The sequence below is a fragment of the Colletotrichum navitas genome (assembly GCF_030913465.1).
Source record: "Colletotrichum navitas strain CBS 125086 chromosome Unknown LY79scaffold_32, whole genome shotgun sequence".
Classification (NCBI taxonomy): Eukaryota; Fungi; Ascomycota; class Sordariomycetes; order Glomerellales; family Glomerellaceae; genus Colletotrichum; species Colletotrichum navitas.
Genome location: NW_026850578.1, coordinates 369,802 through 382,647, shown reverse-complemented (window position 1 = coordinate 382,647; position 12,846 = coordinate 369,802). Strand labels below are relative to the sequence as shown.

General features: G+C 51.7%; 5 protein-coding genes across 5 annotated transcripts; 1 reads left to right on the top strand and 4 right to left on the bottom strand.

The window, feature by feature from the left end:
- Positions 1-430: 430 nt before the first annotated feature.
- LY79DRAFT_555169 (CFEM domain-containing protein) lies at positions 431-2,425 on the bottom strand. The gene is made up of 6 exons (XM_060557907.1): positions 2,165-2,425; positions 1,972-2,107; positions 1,691-1,915; positions 1,573-1,640; positions 1,137-1,522; positions 431-1,069 (listed from the first exon to the last, which is right to left on the bottom strand). Exons 1-6 carry the CDS (start codon positions 2,291-2,293, stop codon positions 622-624), a joined length of 1,392 nt encoding a protein of 463 aa, XP_060413877.1. The 5' UTR covers positions 2,294-2,425; the 3' UTR covers positions 431-621.
- Positions 2,426-3,254: 829 nt separating this feature from the next.
- Positions 3,255-4,297, bottom strand: LY79DRAFT_580089 (uncharacterized protein; the record flags this gene model as incomplete). Its single annotated transcript, XM_060560072.1, has 3 exons — positions 3,255-3,557; positions 3,606-3,681; positions 4,065-4,297. The coding sequence occupies 3 exons, from the start codon at positions 4,295-4,297 to the stop codon at positions 3,255-3,257; spliced, it is 612 nt and encodes a 203-aa protein (XP_060413876.1).
- Positions 4,298-6,573: 2,276 nt separating this feature from the next.
- LY79DRAFT_555168 (5'-nucleotidase domain-containing protein) lies at positions 6,574-8,974 on the bottom strand. The gene is made up of 5 exons (XM_060557906.1): positions 8,475-8,974; positions 8,358-8,413; positions 7,384-8,290; positions 7,182-7,334; positions 6,574-7,132 (listed from the first exon to the last, which is right to left on the bottom strand). The coding sequence occupies exons 1-5, from the start codon at positions 8,737-8,739 to the stop codon at positions 6,609-6,611; spliced, it is 1,905 nt and encodes a 634-aa protein (XP_060413875.1). The 5' UTR covers positions 8,740-8,974; the 3' UTR covers positions 6,574-6,608.
- Positions 8,975-10,198: 1,224 nt separating this feature from the next.
- Positions 10,199-10,661, top strand: LY79DRAFT_555165 (uncharacterized protein). Its single transcript, XM_060557905.1, has one exon. It carries the CDS (start codon positions 10,250-10,252, stop codon positions 10,466-10,468), a length of 219 nt encoding a protein of 72 aa, XP_060413874.1. The 5' UTR covers positions 10,199-10,249; the 3' UTR covers positions 10,469-10,661.
- Positions 10,662-11,028: 367 nt separating this feature from the next.
- On the bottom strand, positions 11,029-12,168 carry LY79DRAFT_580086 (uncharacterized protein; the record flags this gene model as incomplete). The annotated part of the gene is made up of 1 exon (XM_060560071.1): positions 11,029-12,168. One exon carries the CDS (start codon positions 12,166-12,168, stop codon positions 11,029-11,031), a length of 1,140 nt encoding a protein of 379 aa, XP_060413873.1.
- Positions 12,169-12,846: the final 678 nt, after the last annotated feature.

Genomic DNA, 12,846 nt, shown 5'->3' with positions numbered 1-12,846 from the left:
GATTGCGAAACTTAACCCTGACTATCATAATAGTGCATCTGGTCTCCAAAGCGAGGTATGCTCAGAGGGCTCATCAGTTCATGAGTGAATAGACAGACTCGGGAATAGGCTTTTAGATCATAGAAGCCTTTAGCCTAGTTAGGGCCGAGACATCGAGCGACGCACCCTGGAGATAAGATCTTCATATATCCTCTCAATACGATTACCTTCGCGTACTCTAGAACTGAACCCATGGGCGGTTGGTTGTCTCATTGCAAGAGTATGGGCCGGACAATGAGATTTGTGACGCAGGAGTCATACGACTACTGTTGTAGACAGCTCTAGGTATACTTTTAGACCTGGGTCATATTTGATCTTGATTCTTGACCGTGTAAAGTGAAAACGGCACGTATGGGGGGTTGGAAAATTGTTAGTTCATTAATATGTTACGAGTAATGAGTGACGCCACGTGATATTATGGCACATTACAATCCACCTGACAGGTGCTGTATGAAGCTATCGTGACATGATAACATGTAAAATTTGAAAGTTGTTTAGTCCTGAAGCAACGGTGCTTTCCAAGAATTGACACCCCCCCTGGTCGCATGCCAAACCGAATTACTTCATAATCAGGATCCGCCTTTACAACCGGGTATTTCTCCCTGCACTGACAGTCGACGATAAGGCTGACCCAGTATTACTGTGAACAGTGTGAATCGATTCGCCAAAGCCCGACTTGCCATTTTCCACGTCCACCAGCGGGATGAAGTCGCTTTCATCGCCTTGCCGCGGGACGCTTTTGGCAGACTTCTCTGCCGTAGAGCTCATTCCGCTCTTGTTCGTTCCGGGTTTCATTCCAGTTGATTTTGGACCAGTCGAGTGGCCATGTGAGTTGCCCTTGGTCGAGCCAAGCTTCTTTACGCCCAAAGCAATGAAAAGAGCGCGCAGCGAAGGTAGACAAGCGCAGATGATGCCTACATGAATTTCGACGGTGCTCCACCAGGCTGCATCGGTGTAGTCCCAAGTGATGTTCTGCGAGTTGGCAAAGAGGATGAGGGACCTGAGACGAATTACACTGACGATAGTGACACTGAGAAATACACGGTTAGCGAGTATAGAGAAGAGGGGTTTTGACGTCTTGTCAAGGTGAGCCTTACAAGATTCCCAGAGAGAACATGAACGTGATCATGAGCTTCTTCTTCAGCTTCATCTGAAGCGCGGCTAGCTTCTTCAGGGGAAGAACCAGGATGAGGATGTCGATGACGATGTTGCAGATAGCTGACATCCACCCTTGAAGATGAATGTCGTTGCATTTTCCAACCTTTTTACTGTCGATTTGCTCCCAGGAGTAGCTGACCGGCATACACTGCAGTGCCGTACAGGTAACGAAGGCAATTCCGTATGCAAGGCAGAGAGCCATTGCTCCGTAAACGAGCCGCCGGAATGTCCGGTCCATCCCGAAAACACGAAGCATGAAGAAAAGAATGCTCAACTTGGTTGCAGTGAGTGCCGCGAAATAGAATAGCTCTCCCAAGTAGTAGTACTGCAAGATATTAGCGGCGCACAAAACTCAAGTCCATGCGGCAGCCTTACGTAAAGGACGTTCTCAATCTGCTGCTGCGGTAGAGTCCACATGTCTTTGCCGAGTCCGTTGTTTGACACTGCAGTTTTGTTAGATGCTGAAGAGCACAGATCAGATCAGGTATCTCACGGGTTACAGAAAATACGGTGGGAGGTATGGCGAGTGCCATGGCGATGACAATCGTGAAGTCATCCCACCCCCAGGGCCTACCGCCAACGGGTAGTAGACTAGCGCACATCCGGAGCCCGAAAATAAAGAATGTGATGGCTCCCCCGATCACTCCGATCAGAAGAGGCTTGGCAGTCTCGTTGCGAACCGGTGCACCACACATCGTCATTGACGCATTTTTGGACACTATATATCATCTATTAGCCTACTGAGAATACCATATCATCTGCAGCTGTACTTACTCAGTCCCTCGTATGTAGTGCACGATTGCATGATACATCCTGCTAACTGCGCGTTGAGTGGCGCGTTGGTACACAAACAGGGTACGTCTGTTGGTGAACAAGCCGACTCGGGGATGATTTTTGCGAGGCAAAACAGCTGTAGAAATAAGGTTTAGCACAGCACGAAGGAAAACACACACTAGGGTATACTTACTGCACATTTCGGAAACATCTGCATGGCAACCTGTGCTGGCGATTGGGCTGCGGCAGAAACTTGGTCCGCAGCCGACATGACACCCGATAGCATGGCCATTGCCGTCAGTGCGTATGTTGAGAACCTCATGATGTAACTGAGACACCCCTGCTGCGGCTGTTCCTAGAAGAAATGTCGAGGCACTGAAGTGTGGCAGACGAGTTGGGGGAGAAAACTGGTTGGAGGATCCCCAGCTGTTATAAGCCTCCAGATTAATCCACAGTTCCCTCAACATAGATAACCCGTAAAATGAAAGCAAAGAAGAGAAAATGAAATCTGCGGGCTATCACGAAATGGTCCGCAATCCCTGCTGCACGTAGTGGCACGTCGAATGGGGTTCACAAGGAGAAGTGTGAATTTACTGGGACCCTTCATGATGATTGACAAGATTCGTAAATTTCTCTGGTCAAATTCTACATGTTCCCCAACTGGTCTCTTACTGGGATGGTCTACAATGGTCCGATATCCAACTACAATGCTGTTGTCCTCCATGGACCTGGGCTGCGGATAGTTCTGCCAAGCCCCAAAACAGGATTTCTTTCTGCTTCTGTAAGGGGAAAGATGACTCGATGAGTCTAGTAGATATCTCTCCAGCCATGGGTTGGAAGTGTTCTGCCGAAATGGCGGCTTACGGAAGAGGTAAGTATACCAACGATCACTGCAAGTGCGCAAAATAAATATTGTATATCCCTGTCAAGTCCACTACTGTGTTGTGAAGATCAAAGATGTACATGGTATACTAGAAACGGTTCTCTGTAGGCCCATGTTCAATTTTTTATTACAGGACGTTGCCAAATCCTTTGCTAATCCTGATACAGTGATCCCTGCTCCAACCTCCACATGTCCGGGCCACACTATGCCTGTCTGTCCACTTTGAGTACCTCCCTCTCCACTCTTTGATAAAGATTAGTTCCAAAGGAGAAGGAGAACTGCAATGGGCACAAACGTCAAGGACTAGATTCCAGTTACCTGGATTCGGCGTTGCGAGAACGGGGTGTTTCTCGTATGCGCGATGACGGATTGCGGACACTACTCCGTATTATCGATCTAATCACTGGGCGTCCAAGCTCGGCAATTGACGTAGTGTACACAAAAGAGGCACAGGATTGCAGTCGATCAGAGATTGCCTCGCAAGCCTCGAACCCAGTTTCTGGTGCTCTCCAGGTACCTGAGTATCTACACGCGCACTAAACTTTTCTGGCAAACCAACAAGGGCAGCATAGGCACGGCACGGCTTTTCCGATGCGATTCCGGAATACATGATTGGGCGGGGTATCAACAGTTGCTTTCCGGCTTGAGTCAGCCTCTTATACCCACGAAGTAGATCTGTCTCATTTGCTTTAACAGGAGAGGTCTGGATGAATGACAACATTCTTAGAGATTTAAAAAGAGGGGTAGTTACATTGAACCACGAATCGGGAGCAAAGCCTGTTTGCCACCAACATGCTGCCGAAGTAAACTTCACTTTGACCCGTATCCTACATATGACGATCAGTGTGTCCTTTCGTATTTGCCAACCTAATCCCTTACCAAGTCCTCCTCCTCTCAATTTGGCTTACATGGACATGATCCCTAAATATCAATTATGAGACACGGCTCGGCGTTCAGGCACTTAGGTTGGGGCTTCCAATTGTTTGTAGTAAAGTCGCCCCGGTCTTCCATAGTACGCCAGCTCAACCAAGACTTCACGGGGTCTTGACGGTTCGAGATCTTCTGAACCCAAATAATATACTTCAGGTTAATCTCGTTCCTATCTGCCATAATCCATTCCGCAATCTCTTTGCCAGAGATAGTCAGTACCTGTATCTTCAGCCAATGCGAAACCTGTATTTAAGTTAATGATGCTGTACATGGCACTTACACTCGAGCCCTACCGGGGAAGGCCGCGAGAATAGTCTTTACACCGTCAACAGCAACCCCCTTGCAAGTACCGACGGACGGGATTAAAGTAACGTCGTAGCCGCCGAAGCCGCCGGCTGACGAAGAGTAGCATTTGGACCCACCCGGAACCGGACTCTGATGTGCCGGCGCAATGGCTAGACCAGCAACAGTTGCCGCCACTTCCGCAAGGTGATTTGGGGTAGTACTTGACATTGTTTGCATCGGCCGGGGTATGCGCCGTCAATAGTCGTGCCACCGTTGGGAGAGCAAGTGCTCGTGGTTACGTAGAGGCCCGTTCGCGATATTGTTAAAATACCAGCAGATTTGGAATGAAAAGCCCCTACCAGGTTTCCTTTCGGAACCGTAACATGGTTCATTGAGGACTGCGAGTGTTGCCGCTGCCAATATGGCAGTGAGGACATAAGACCGGTAGTGCATGATGCTCTTTGTGTTTTTTTCCCCCCCGGTATATGGGACTACTACTATATTGCAATGGCATAATGTTCCTACCGTGACTTGCCTGGAAGAGGCGCAGATACATGTACGTTTTGGGAATATAATGAGGGTGTCGTGCTCACTCTTTAGTTTGTCTGATCTGACGCGGTACCGCATATCAGCTCACCCGCCTCGGCTGAAGATGCACGATTCGGTTGCCAGTACTTTTTGAGGCTCGGCTCTCGTCACTGAGACTCAGCCGAGGCTTTTTTTTATCCCTCTTCGCCATGAAGTCAACTCGGTTGTGATTCTCAGGCTGATGATGAACCAGTCATTGGACCTTGCTTAATTCGTGGTTTCAATCATGAACGCCATCAGCGTCAAGTCTCAGATGGTCAGTTACTAAAGTTACTCGTTCAGGATGGAGGAGGAGCAGGGTTTGCACTAATATAGGGCGGTTCAATGGGATGGACCGCGGTGACCGCCGCCCCCAGCTAGCTCGCCCATACCGTTACTGCACTACCAGGATTGGGAATGCATTCCCATAAGCTTTGGCCACCGAATTACCGTGAACACTGTGGGTGAGTACTCCGTGACTGACCCGCCGGGAGCTCAAAGCCGCTCATTTATCATATATCAGTTGTGAGCCGCCTACCTAGACATTACCGATCCTAGTATTGAATGCACATGAATACAGGTAATCTGGAACCTTTCGCTTTCCCCTGAAGATCACTCAGGCACAGCGTTTATAGGATGCTATCACCTGTCGATCTTTCAGAAAAGCACACTTGGAAAATTGACACGAAGTAAGACACTTATGCCTCAGGACAAATTGTCTACTTAGGCCAAAATACTCCTTCAGCAGGCAAGACAGAGAAGATGACATCTCGAGAGAGGCTTCCAGCCAGCACTCCAGAAGCAATGTAAGGGATGCATAGTTGGCAGGTTACTGAGACGCCCCACTAAGAACTTGCATTGTTTTACTATCAGGAGCACTTTGGCAACGCGATTATGCCCCATTCTTCGCGGCTCAAGAGCTTGATTCAGACCATATACATGTACGCGTCACGTGGGTAGTAACAAACACATGCAACGTCAAACTTCAACGACAACTTTGCCAACGTGCTTCCCGGAACTCAAATACTCAAGAGCCGCCTTTGCGTCCTGAAAGGGGAAGACTGGGTCGATGATGGGTCGAAGATTCACCTTTCTTCCCTCAAGTAAACACTTCGTTCAAGACCTGATAATCCAGCTTCGAGTCCACAGCAACGCCCCTATAATTATCGACTTTTTCAGTATTTTCCTTCCCGCTGTCATCCGGAATAGATTCGGGGTCTGTGTTGTTGACGACGATAGCTACGCTCTTGCCATTGGTGGCATAGAGAGTTTTCGGCTCTCTGATCGACTGTTGTCCCGTAGTTGATGCCATGAACCCGTACAACCCCGAGAACGTTTCCTCCAAAATGTCGCATTGATTTTATCCTCATCCCTAGTAGGATTGCTCAGATCAAAACTCGGGGCAAATCGATCCTCAAAGTCAAAACTTTGCACGCTCGGCCCAACGTCGATGACCTCGGCAGCGCAGTCGAGCATGGAATGCCACGTTGCTCGGCTACCATGGGGGAGTGTCACCTTTCGAGTTATACGATTCAAGATCCGTGGAAATTTCTGATGTCCAAGAGCATGTGCTCAGAGGCTACGACCTTCATCGCAGGACACGACTGGATCTTGAATCGTTTCATACCGCCGAAGGCCACTGCTGGTGACTGACTAAACGGAAGAGCTAATACCTCTGGACATGGGAACAAATCGACGCATGAAAACACATTATCGCCATGACAACGCCAAAAATGAAAGGTTGAGAAAGTCTGTGCGAACTCTTCTTTTATCCCAATTCGACAGAACTATTGTTTTTGATTGGAAAAAAACTCCGATGCGGCTGGTCTTGACTGGTTGCTTCTTCAGCGCTTCGCGGACAGGTGTCTGCCATGTCCTCACGGAGGATGCCATATGATTCTCCTTGCTCTTTGGCGAGGACGCTACTCGAATGAAATGACTCTAGTATATATGTATTTCTATGTGCGTCTACCTAACTAACCATTTTGATGCGGCCCTCTAAAACGGGTGCAATGACCCGGGTCCAGTCGACAGAGAACTCGCCCTCCCGCAGGGAATCACACACCTCGGCCTTGACGCCGGCCTTGTTGGCCCACCTGGCAAAGAACTTACGCATAATTAGTATCTCCGTGTCGACCTGCGCAACCGCGTCCACCTCTTCATCGGAATCGTCGGACTCGTCGTCTTTCGGGGCTTTGGTGTTCAGCACATGACGCTTGATCATCCATTCGGCCCACGACCTGGACGCGGTCTCGGGCTGGGGGTCCGAGGTGCCGGTCGCGGCAGGCGTCTCCCACATCTTGCGGGGTTCGACGGGGCTGTGGCACTTCTCAGCGACCTCGAGCCAGCTTTCGCTGAGGTTCTTCCATCGGCCGACGGTCTTGAGACTCATGAAGTACTGCCGCAGCATGGCGGAGATGAGAATGCCGTTCTCTTCGCAGACGATCTCTTCGGCGGTGCCGCCTTCCGGTTCGACCAGAAGACTGGTGTAGCCGTCTATGATTGTCAGCAAATGTTTCAGATTGCGCGTGGACTTGAGTCGTACCCTTTCCTCGGCCCATGTAGCCTCGGGTTGCGAGAGTGTATTTCCTTTCGAAATCCATGGGCTCGCCTCCAACGCTGGCCGATACGATACGCGAGCTAGGCGGCCTGCTGGGGTCGAAAGTGTATTCGATGTTGGATACTTGGGGGAAGCGGCCTGTCCTGTTAGCATGTGGGCGATGGCTTGGGCTTGCCGATTTACTAACCTTCTTGAGCGGGATACTGGGAGACGCCATTCTCCAAAGCATCCCACAGCTGCTTGCCAGTCACCCGAATGAATATGACGGGATCCTCAAAGGGGAAGCAGTTGGTGATGTCCCTAACCCTGATCGCACCCGGCGGGTAGATCTGGTCACCACGGATTGTTCCGGCGGCCATCAGCGCGCAGTCTGCGTTGTGGTAGTGTCTCATGACATCGCAGACAAAGTTGCCCATGTTGCTCTCCTTCATTCTGACGGTCGTGAAGCGCGCATCCAAGGGCGATGCGGTCCAGCCGACGGACTTGGCCAAGCTGTGCTTCAGTTTCGAGGTCAGATCCTCCGTCAGCTTCAGCGTCTCCTGGTCCTCGGCAATGGACGAGACGATGTCGCGTCGCAAGATGTCAAAATCCCACTTGCCGGAGCCGTCGGGCTTCTTCCGGACCTCGATGTAGCTCAGTTGCTTGAAGTCGGAGCCGGACCTCAGTACGTGGGTGCCGTTGATGAGGCTGTGGCCGTAATAGTGGTCATGGCCACCGAGGATGATGTCAAAGAGGCCGTCCGTCTTCTCGGCGAGCTTGTTGTCGTTCGGCTCACGCTGGTGGCTGAGGCAGATGACGATGTCGGCTCCCTGGGCCCGAAGTTGTGGGACGAGCTCCTTGGCGGTCTCGCTGGCGGATTTGTAGATGATGTTGGGCGGCAAGCTGTTGATGGTCTCCAGCCACTCCCTCTCGCCCAGGCCGACGAGGCCGATCTTGATGCCATTGGATGATGTGAGCATGTGTGTATGCTTTGCATTTCCGAGTGGCACGTTTTCCCCGAGAGCCGGGTCCAGGACGTTGGCAAGCAGCCAGGGAAAGTTGCATTTTGCGGTCAAACTTTCAAACTGCTTGACGCCAAAGTCGAAGTCATGATTCTAGCATGGACGTGTCAGGCTAAAAGATGGCATCAAGGAGATATGGGGCCGTAGCGGTTCAACTTACACCGACGCACGTGCAGTCAACGCCGATCTTGTTCAGAATGGGAACCATGTGCTCGCCTGATGGGCGTCAGTGTCATGATGCTGGCGAATCAGTGCATGTTGGCACGTGAGGTGATACCTTTTGTGACGGAGCTTTCGAGACTGGGGTTAAAGACGTCGCCTGAGAATAGAGTTACTAGCTCGGGCTGTCCCTGGAAGCGGTCATGGCTACGGTACTCGTTGACGGCAGTGACGAAGCGTGCAACACCGCCTACCGGCTCAGCACTGGAGGGTTCTAGATGGTAGACATCGTTCAGATGAAGAAGACGCAGAGCAACCGGTTCTTGGGAGCCCGAACTGAAGGTGACGACGGGCTCATCTGGAGCCGGTGTATTCTTAGGCATACCGGAAAGAGGAGAGTGGTGGGGGAGCGGGTATGAAGAGGAGGAGGAAAAGGAGGAAGAAGTCGGTGCAGGAGTATTTACAAATGCAGTCGGGACAAATCGAGTAGTAGTGATGATGCGATAGTAATAATAGTGTAAGTGGACTGGTTCCCCTGAGTTCAACCAAGGTTGATTTAGGTTCGAGTGCCGTCGCCGTCCGGGTGTGTATGTGTGTGCGTGCGTGTGTGTGTGTGTGTGTGTGTGTGCGGTCCGGCGCGATGAGCTGTCAGCTCAGCTCCGCTAGGGGCGGGGCGGGGCAGTGAATTCAATGGGGGGTGGTTAGCTTACGGACCAACGAAAGGGCCGCGATTACCAAAGTATTATGTATCTCACGTGGTGATAAGCCCTTCAGTTCGTGCATGTGGGGCACACCAGTCTTGTAAGCGAGCACCGGGTCATTCCTGCCCCACCTGCCGCCAAGGTTCCGGGGCTGGTGAGCGGGTACGTACCCGCCCACGATGTCTCTCTACCTAGGTACGGATACGTAGGTAGGCACTTATATCTCTTCTCCGGTGTCGTCCCTTCCCAACGCCGTTCTGTGTCCGATCTTGCACCGGAACAACCGGCTCACCATGTATCTGCATTGCCACATCAACCGTCTTAGCTATCGCTTTGATTCTACCACCTCTCAGTTTCGCAAAACAATCTCCTGGCTCGTACTAAACAACGTTCTACTGCTCTTGCTTTCATTTAAGAGTTGCCGGCGGCCATTCCCCATATTCTTGTCTTGGTCCAGATCCTGCCTGTCCCTACCCTGACCTACTAAGCTTGTTCAGCCTCACCTTTACACTATTCCGTGTAGCGTCCAATCCGCATGCATGCAGTCTTACACGGGTACATTGATTGTAAATTCGATGGATTACAGCGTCAAAAGCGACACGCTTTATGAGCGTATGTTCAATAAAACGAAGAACAACGGCAATTGGGCCACTACGACTATTCGCCTTGGCACTTCGCTGATGTGCGTCAAGAAATACGGTTGGGACCGACTTGAGATATTGAGCGACCCTCTTCGCGATGACATCTACAAGCGAAACGACGACTGGCTCCAGGAGCTGGATATGAATCCGGCTGATATGGCCAATGTCCACAACATGGACACTGTTCAGCTTCCCGAGAGCACCGAGGTGGAGTGAATTCACGATCATTCCCTCAATTCACGATGAAAACGCGATAATGACCGATGAATTCGCTTCATTCAGACTAACCAACCCAACTTCGGCCCTAAAGTTGGTTCAATTGGTTGATATGAGGTTATTCGCATAGTTGACTTGCTGGTTGTTTGCCATTCGTCGCTATAGTTGGGTTGGGTGGGCTGTTTTGGTGGATTACTAATAGTGCTACGTATATGATGCTATTCCCATACTATATAAAGGCATCCCCCGTACCCATCGTGGTGTTTCTTTTTCTTCAAACCACACGCATGGCCAAGTCGTACGGCTAGTCGTACAACCTCGTCATACAACTCTATATGCTGCTGCTGCTGCTGCTGCTGCTGTTGTTGTCATCTAAGGGTCTACAAGGGTATTCTCACCTCCTATCCCTATCCTCTATCCCCCCCCATCCCCATCCCTCACGTATTCACTTCGTCCTTCTTCTCATCCCATTCTCATATCATCAGAAGCTTCATTCCACCCTTCATCCAATCCTTGAGGAGGTCGATTGCCTCAACAGTCTCCATACCCATTAACTGCCTCTGTAAAGTCAGTAAAACCTTCGCAGAGCTAAACTCTCTTTCACAGTCTGCATGCAGCCATTACTAGGATGGCAAGGATGTCCAAAGCAAGCTGGCTCACAAGAGGATACTGCTCGCGATAATCAATCCACTGAGGAAGACATCAAATATTGAACAGATAATAGAAACCGACACTGAAGATACTTTGAAGTCTTCAGCCCTTGAAGTAATGCCGTTGATTACGACATAAGGATCTGGCGCAAAGTTCGGTTAGAGAATGATATTCATGAATGGAAATAGTTACATGAATGATGATACCAGGGCCTCGGGAGAATTCGCTGATTACTATTACTGAAAGGCGGCAGAGAACACAAGCAAAGAAAAAGCGCGCCGGTGTTTGATTAGGGTATAGGACCATTAATTACAATTTTCGTGTGCTCGCACACCTGTTGTTTAAGCTAGAAAAAGGCAAGCAATCCGGGATATCAAAAACTGAAGACGAGCCCATCACAAATCACCTCGTCAAGAAAAAAAAACGACAATCACCATCCGTCCCTCCCCTCGCCGGAACCTCTCTAGATCGACGCCCTCGCAATGTTCTTTCCCGCAACCAAGCCGGGACCCTTTTCGGTGAAGAAGGTCTTGGCCTTGGCGGCGTTGACGATGAAGCCGGGGAGCTTCATCGTGTTGAACTGGCCCGTCGCCTTCTTCTTGCCGATGGTGACGAAGACCTGGGGCTTCAGCGTGAGCTTGAGGTCCTTGACCTTGGCCTCGTTGCCGGTGAGGACGGCGTCGAGGTTGTCGGCGAGGTGCAGCGCCTGGCCCTCGGCGCGCATGAGCTGCTTGGCCTCGAGGTTGCCGACGTCGCCGACGCCCCAGACGTTGGTCAGGCCCTCGACGCGCAGGTCGTGCTTGAGCTTGATGCTGCCCTTGTCGTCGAGGAGGTGCTCCGGGACGAAGGTGGTGTTGGGCCGGACGCCGAAGAGGGGCAGGTAGAGGTCCGCGGTCAGGGTCTCGCCGTTGGACAGCTTGACGGTCTTGAGCGGCTCGGTGGTGTTGGCCTCGGTGACGCGGGCGTTGGTGATGAGCTTCACCTTGAGCTGCGAGAGGCTCTTGGCGGCGATCTTCCCGAGCTGCGGCAGGAGACCGGGGAGCGGCGCGTCGCCCTCGACGATGAGGACGATTTGCTTCGAGGCGCCGTAGGTGTGGCCCAGCTCACCGGCCGTCTCGACGCCCGTGGTGCCGGCGCCCGAGATGATGATGGAGTTGGCGGCCTTGACCTCGGCCTGGAGGTTGTGCAGGGCCGAGACGGTCTCCTCGTGGGAGCCGATGTTCTTGAACGGGAGACCGCTGGCGAGCCCGGAGCCCGTGGCGATGACGAGCTGGGTGTAAGAAATCGACTTGGAGCCCTCGTTGGTCTCGATGTCGACGAGGTTGGCGGCGGGGTCGAGGCCGATGGCCTTGCCGAGGACGAACTCGAAGGCGTCGGCGGGATACTTCTCGAAGCCGGGCTTGATCTCGTTGAAGAGGACGTCGTCGGAGAACTCGCCGGGGATGATGGCCCGCACGGCGGCGCAGTTCCAGTACAGGTGCGTCGAGGGCGAGACGATGGTGACCTTGAGGTCCTTGACCTTGGGCTGGGTGTACTTGAGCAGCTTGTGGGCGATTCCGAGGCCGGCGTAGCCGGCGCCCAAGATGACGACGTTCTGGACCATCTTTGCGGGTTTACAACGGTCGGACTGCGTGGGGGGTGGCGATGGTGGTTTTTTTCTCTTTCTGTGATGTTTTTTTTCTTCGGGCGCAGAATTGTTTGCTGGTCAATAGCGGTCGAACACGAAAGCTCCGAAAGGGAGAATGAGAAGAAGCCGTCTCTTTTTTGTAGGGAGGGAGACGGAGGGGGGAGGTAAGCGGCGATGGTCAAGGAGCGGGCACGGGGATGGCGTGGGGGAGTGCGGAAGTGCGAGTGCAGTTGAGCAGAACCAATGGAACGCAGCTAAAGGAAAAAGAGATGTACGAGAAAAGAGCAAGACGGCGAAGGCACGGCAAGCGGAACAGGGGAGGCAATCAATACTTTTAAACGTCCCAAAGGCGGAGGATTGGGGAGGGGGGTGTGTGTGTGTGTACATGTGTTGTCTATTTCTTTCATCTTGGAAGCTGACATCGCGTGCTTCGGCCGGACGCCAGCGACGCGGGCTTTGACGATTGCGTTGCGGCTCGGGTGTTTGTTGTTCTTTTTTCCGCCTCTCTAGTGTAGGTTTTGTATGTAGGTATTCTCCTCCACACAGGAATCTGGACTTGCACCATCAGGACCCTAATCCAATCCAATGTTTCAGACGAAAGAACGCTTGGATTGTTCAGTGGCGACCATGTTTGACAAGCGAGATTACCCTACA

Coding starts and splice junctions, on each gene's coding strand:
- LY79DRAFT_555168 (XM_060557906.1), bottom strand. CDS start 8,739: ATGCCTAAGAATACACCGGCTCCAGATGAGCCCGTCGTCACCTTCAGT. Junction 8,414..8,474: donor CGAAAGCTCCGTCACAAAAG/GTATCACCTCAC, acceptor GACGCCCATCAG/GCGAGCACATGGTTCCCATT. Junction 8,291..8,357: donor TTGACTGCACGTGCGTCGGT/GTAAGTTGAACC, acceptor CGTCCATGCTAG/AATCATGACTTCGACTTTGG.
- LY79DRAFT_555169 (XM_060557907.1), bottom strand. CDS start 2,293: ATGAGGTTCTCAACATACGCACTGACGGCAATGGCCATGCTATCGGGT. Junction 2,108..2,164: donor AGATGTTTCCGAAATGTGCA/GTAAGTATACCC, acceptor TTATTTCTACAG/CTGTTTTGCCTCGCAAAAAT. Junction 1,523..1,572: donor AGATTGAGAACGTCCTTTAC/GTAAGGCTGCCG, acceptor AATATCTTGCAG/TACTACTACTTGGGAGAGCT.
- LY79DRAFT_555165 (XM_060557905.1), top strand. CDS start 10,250: ATGCTGCTGCTGCTGCTGCTGCTGCTGTTGTTGTCATCTAAGGGTCTA.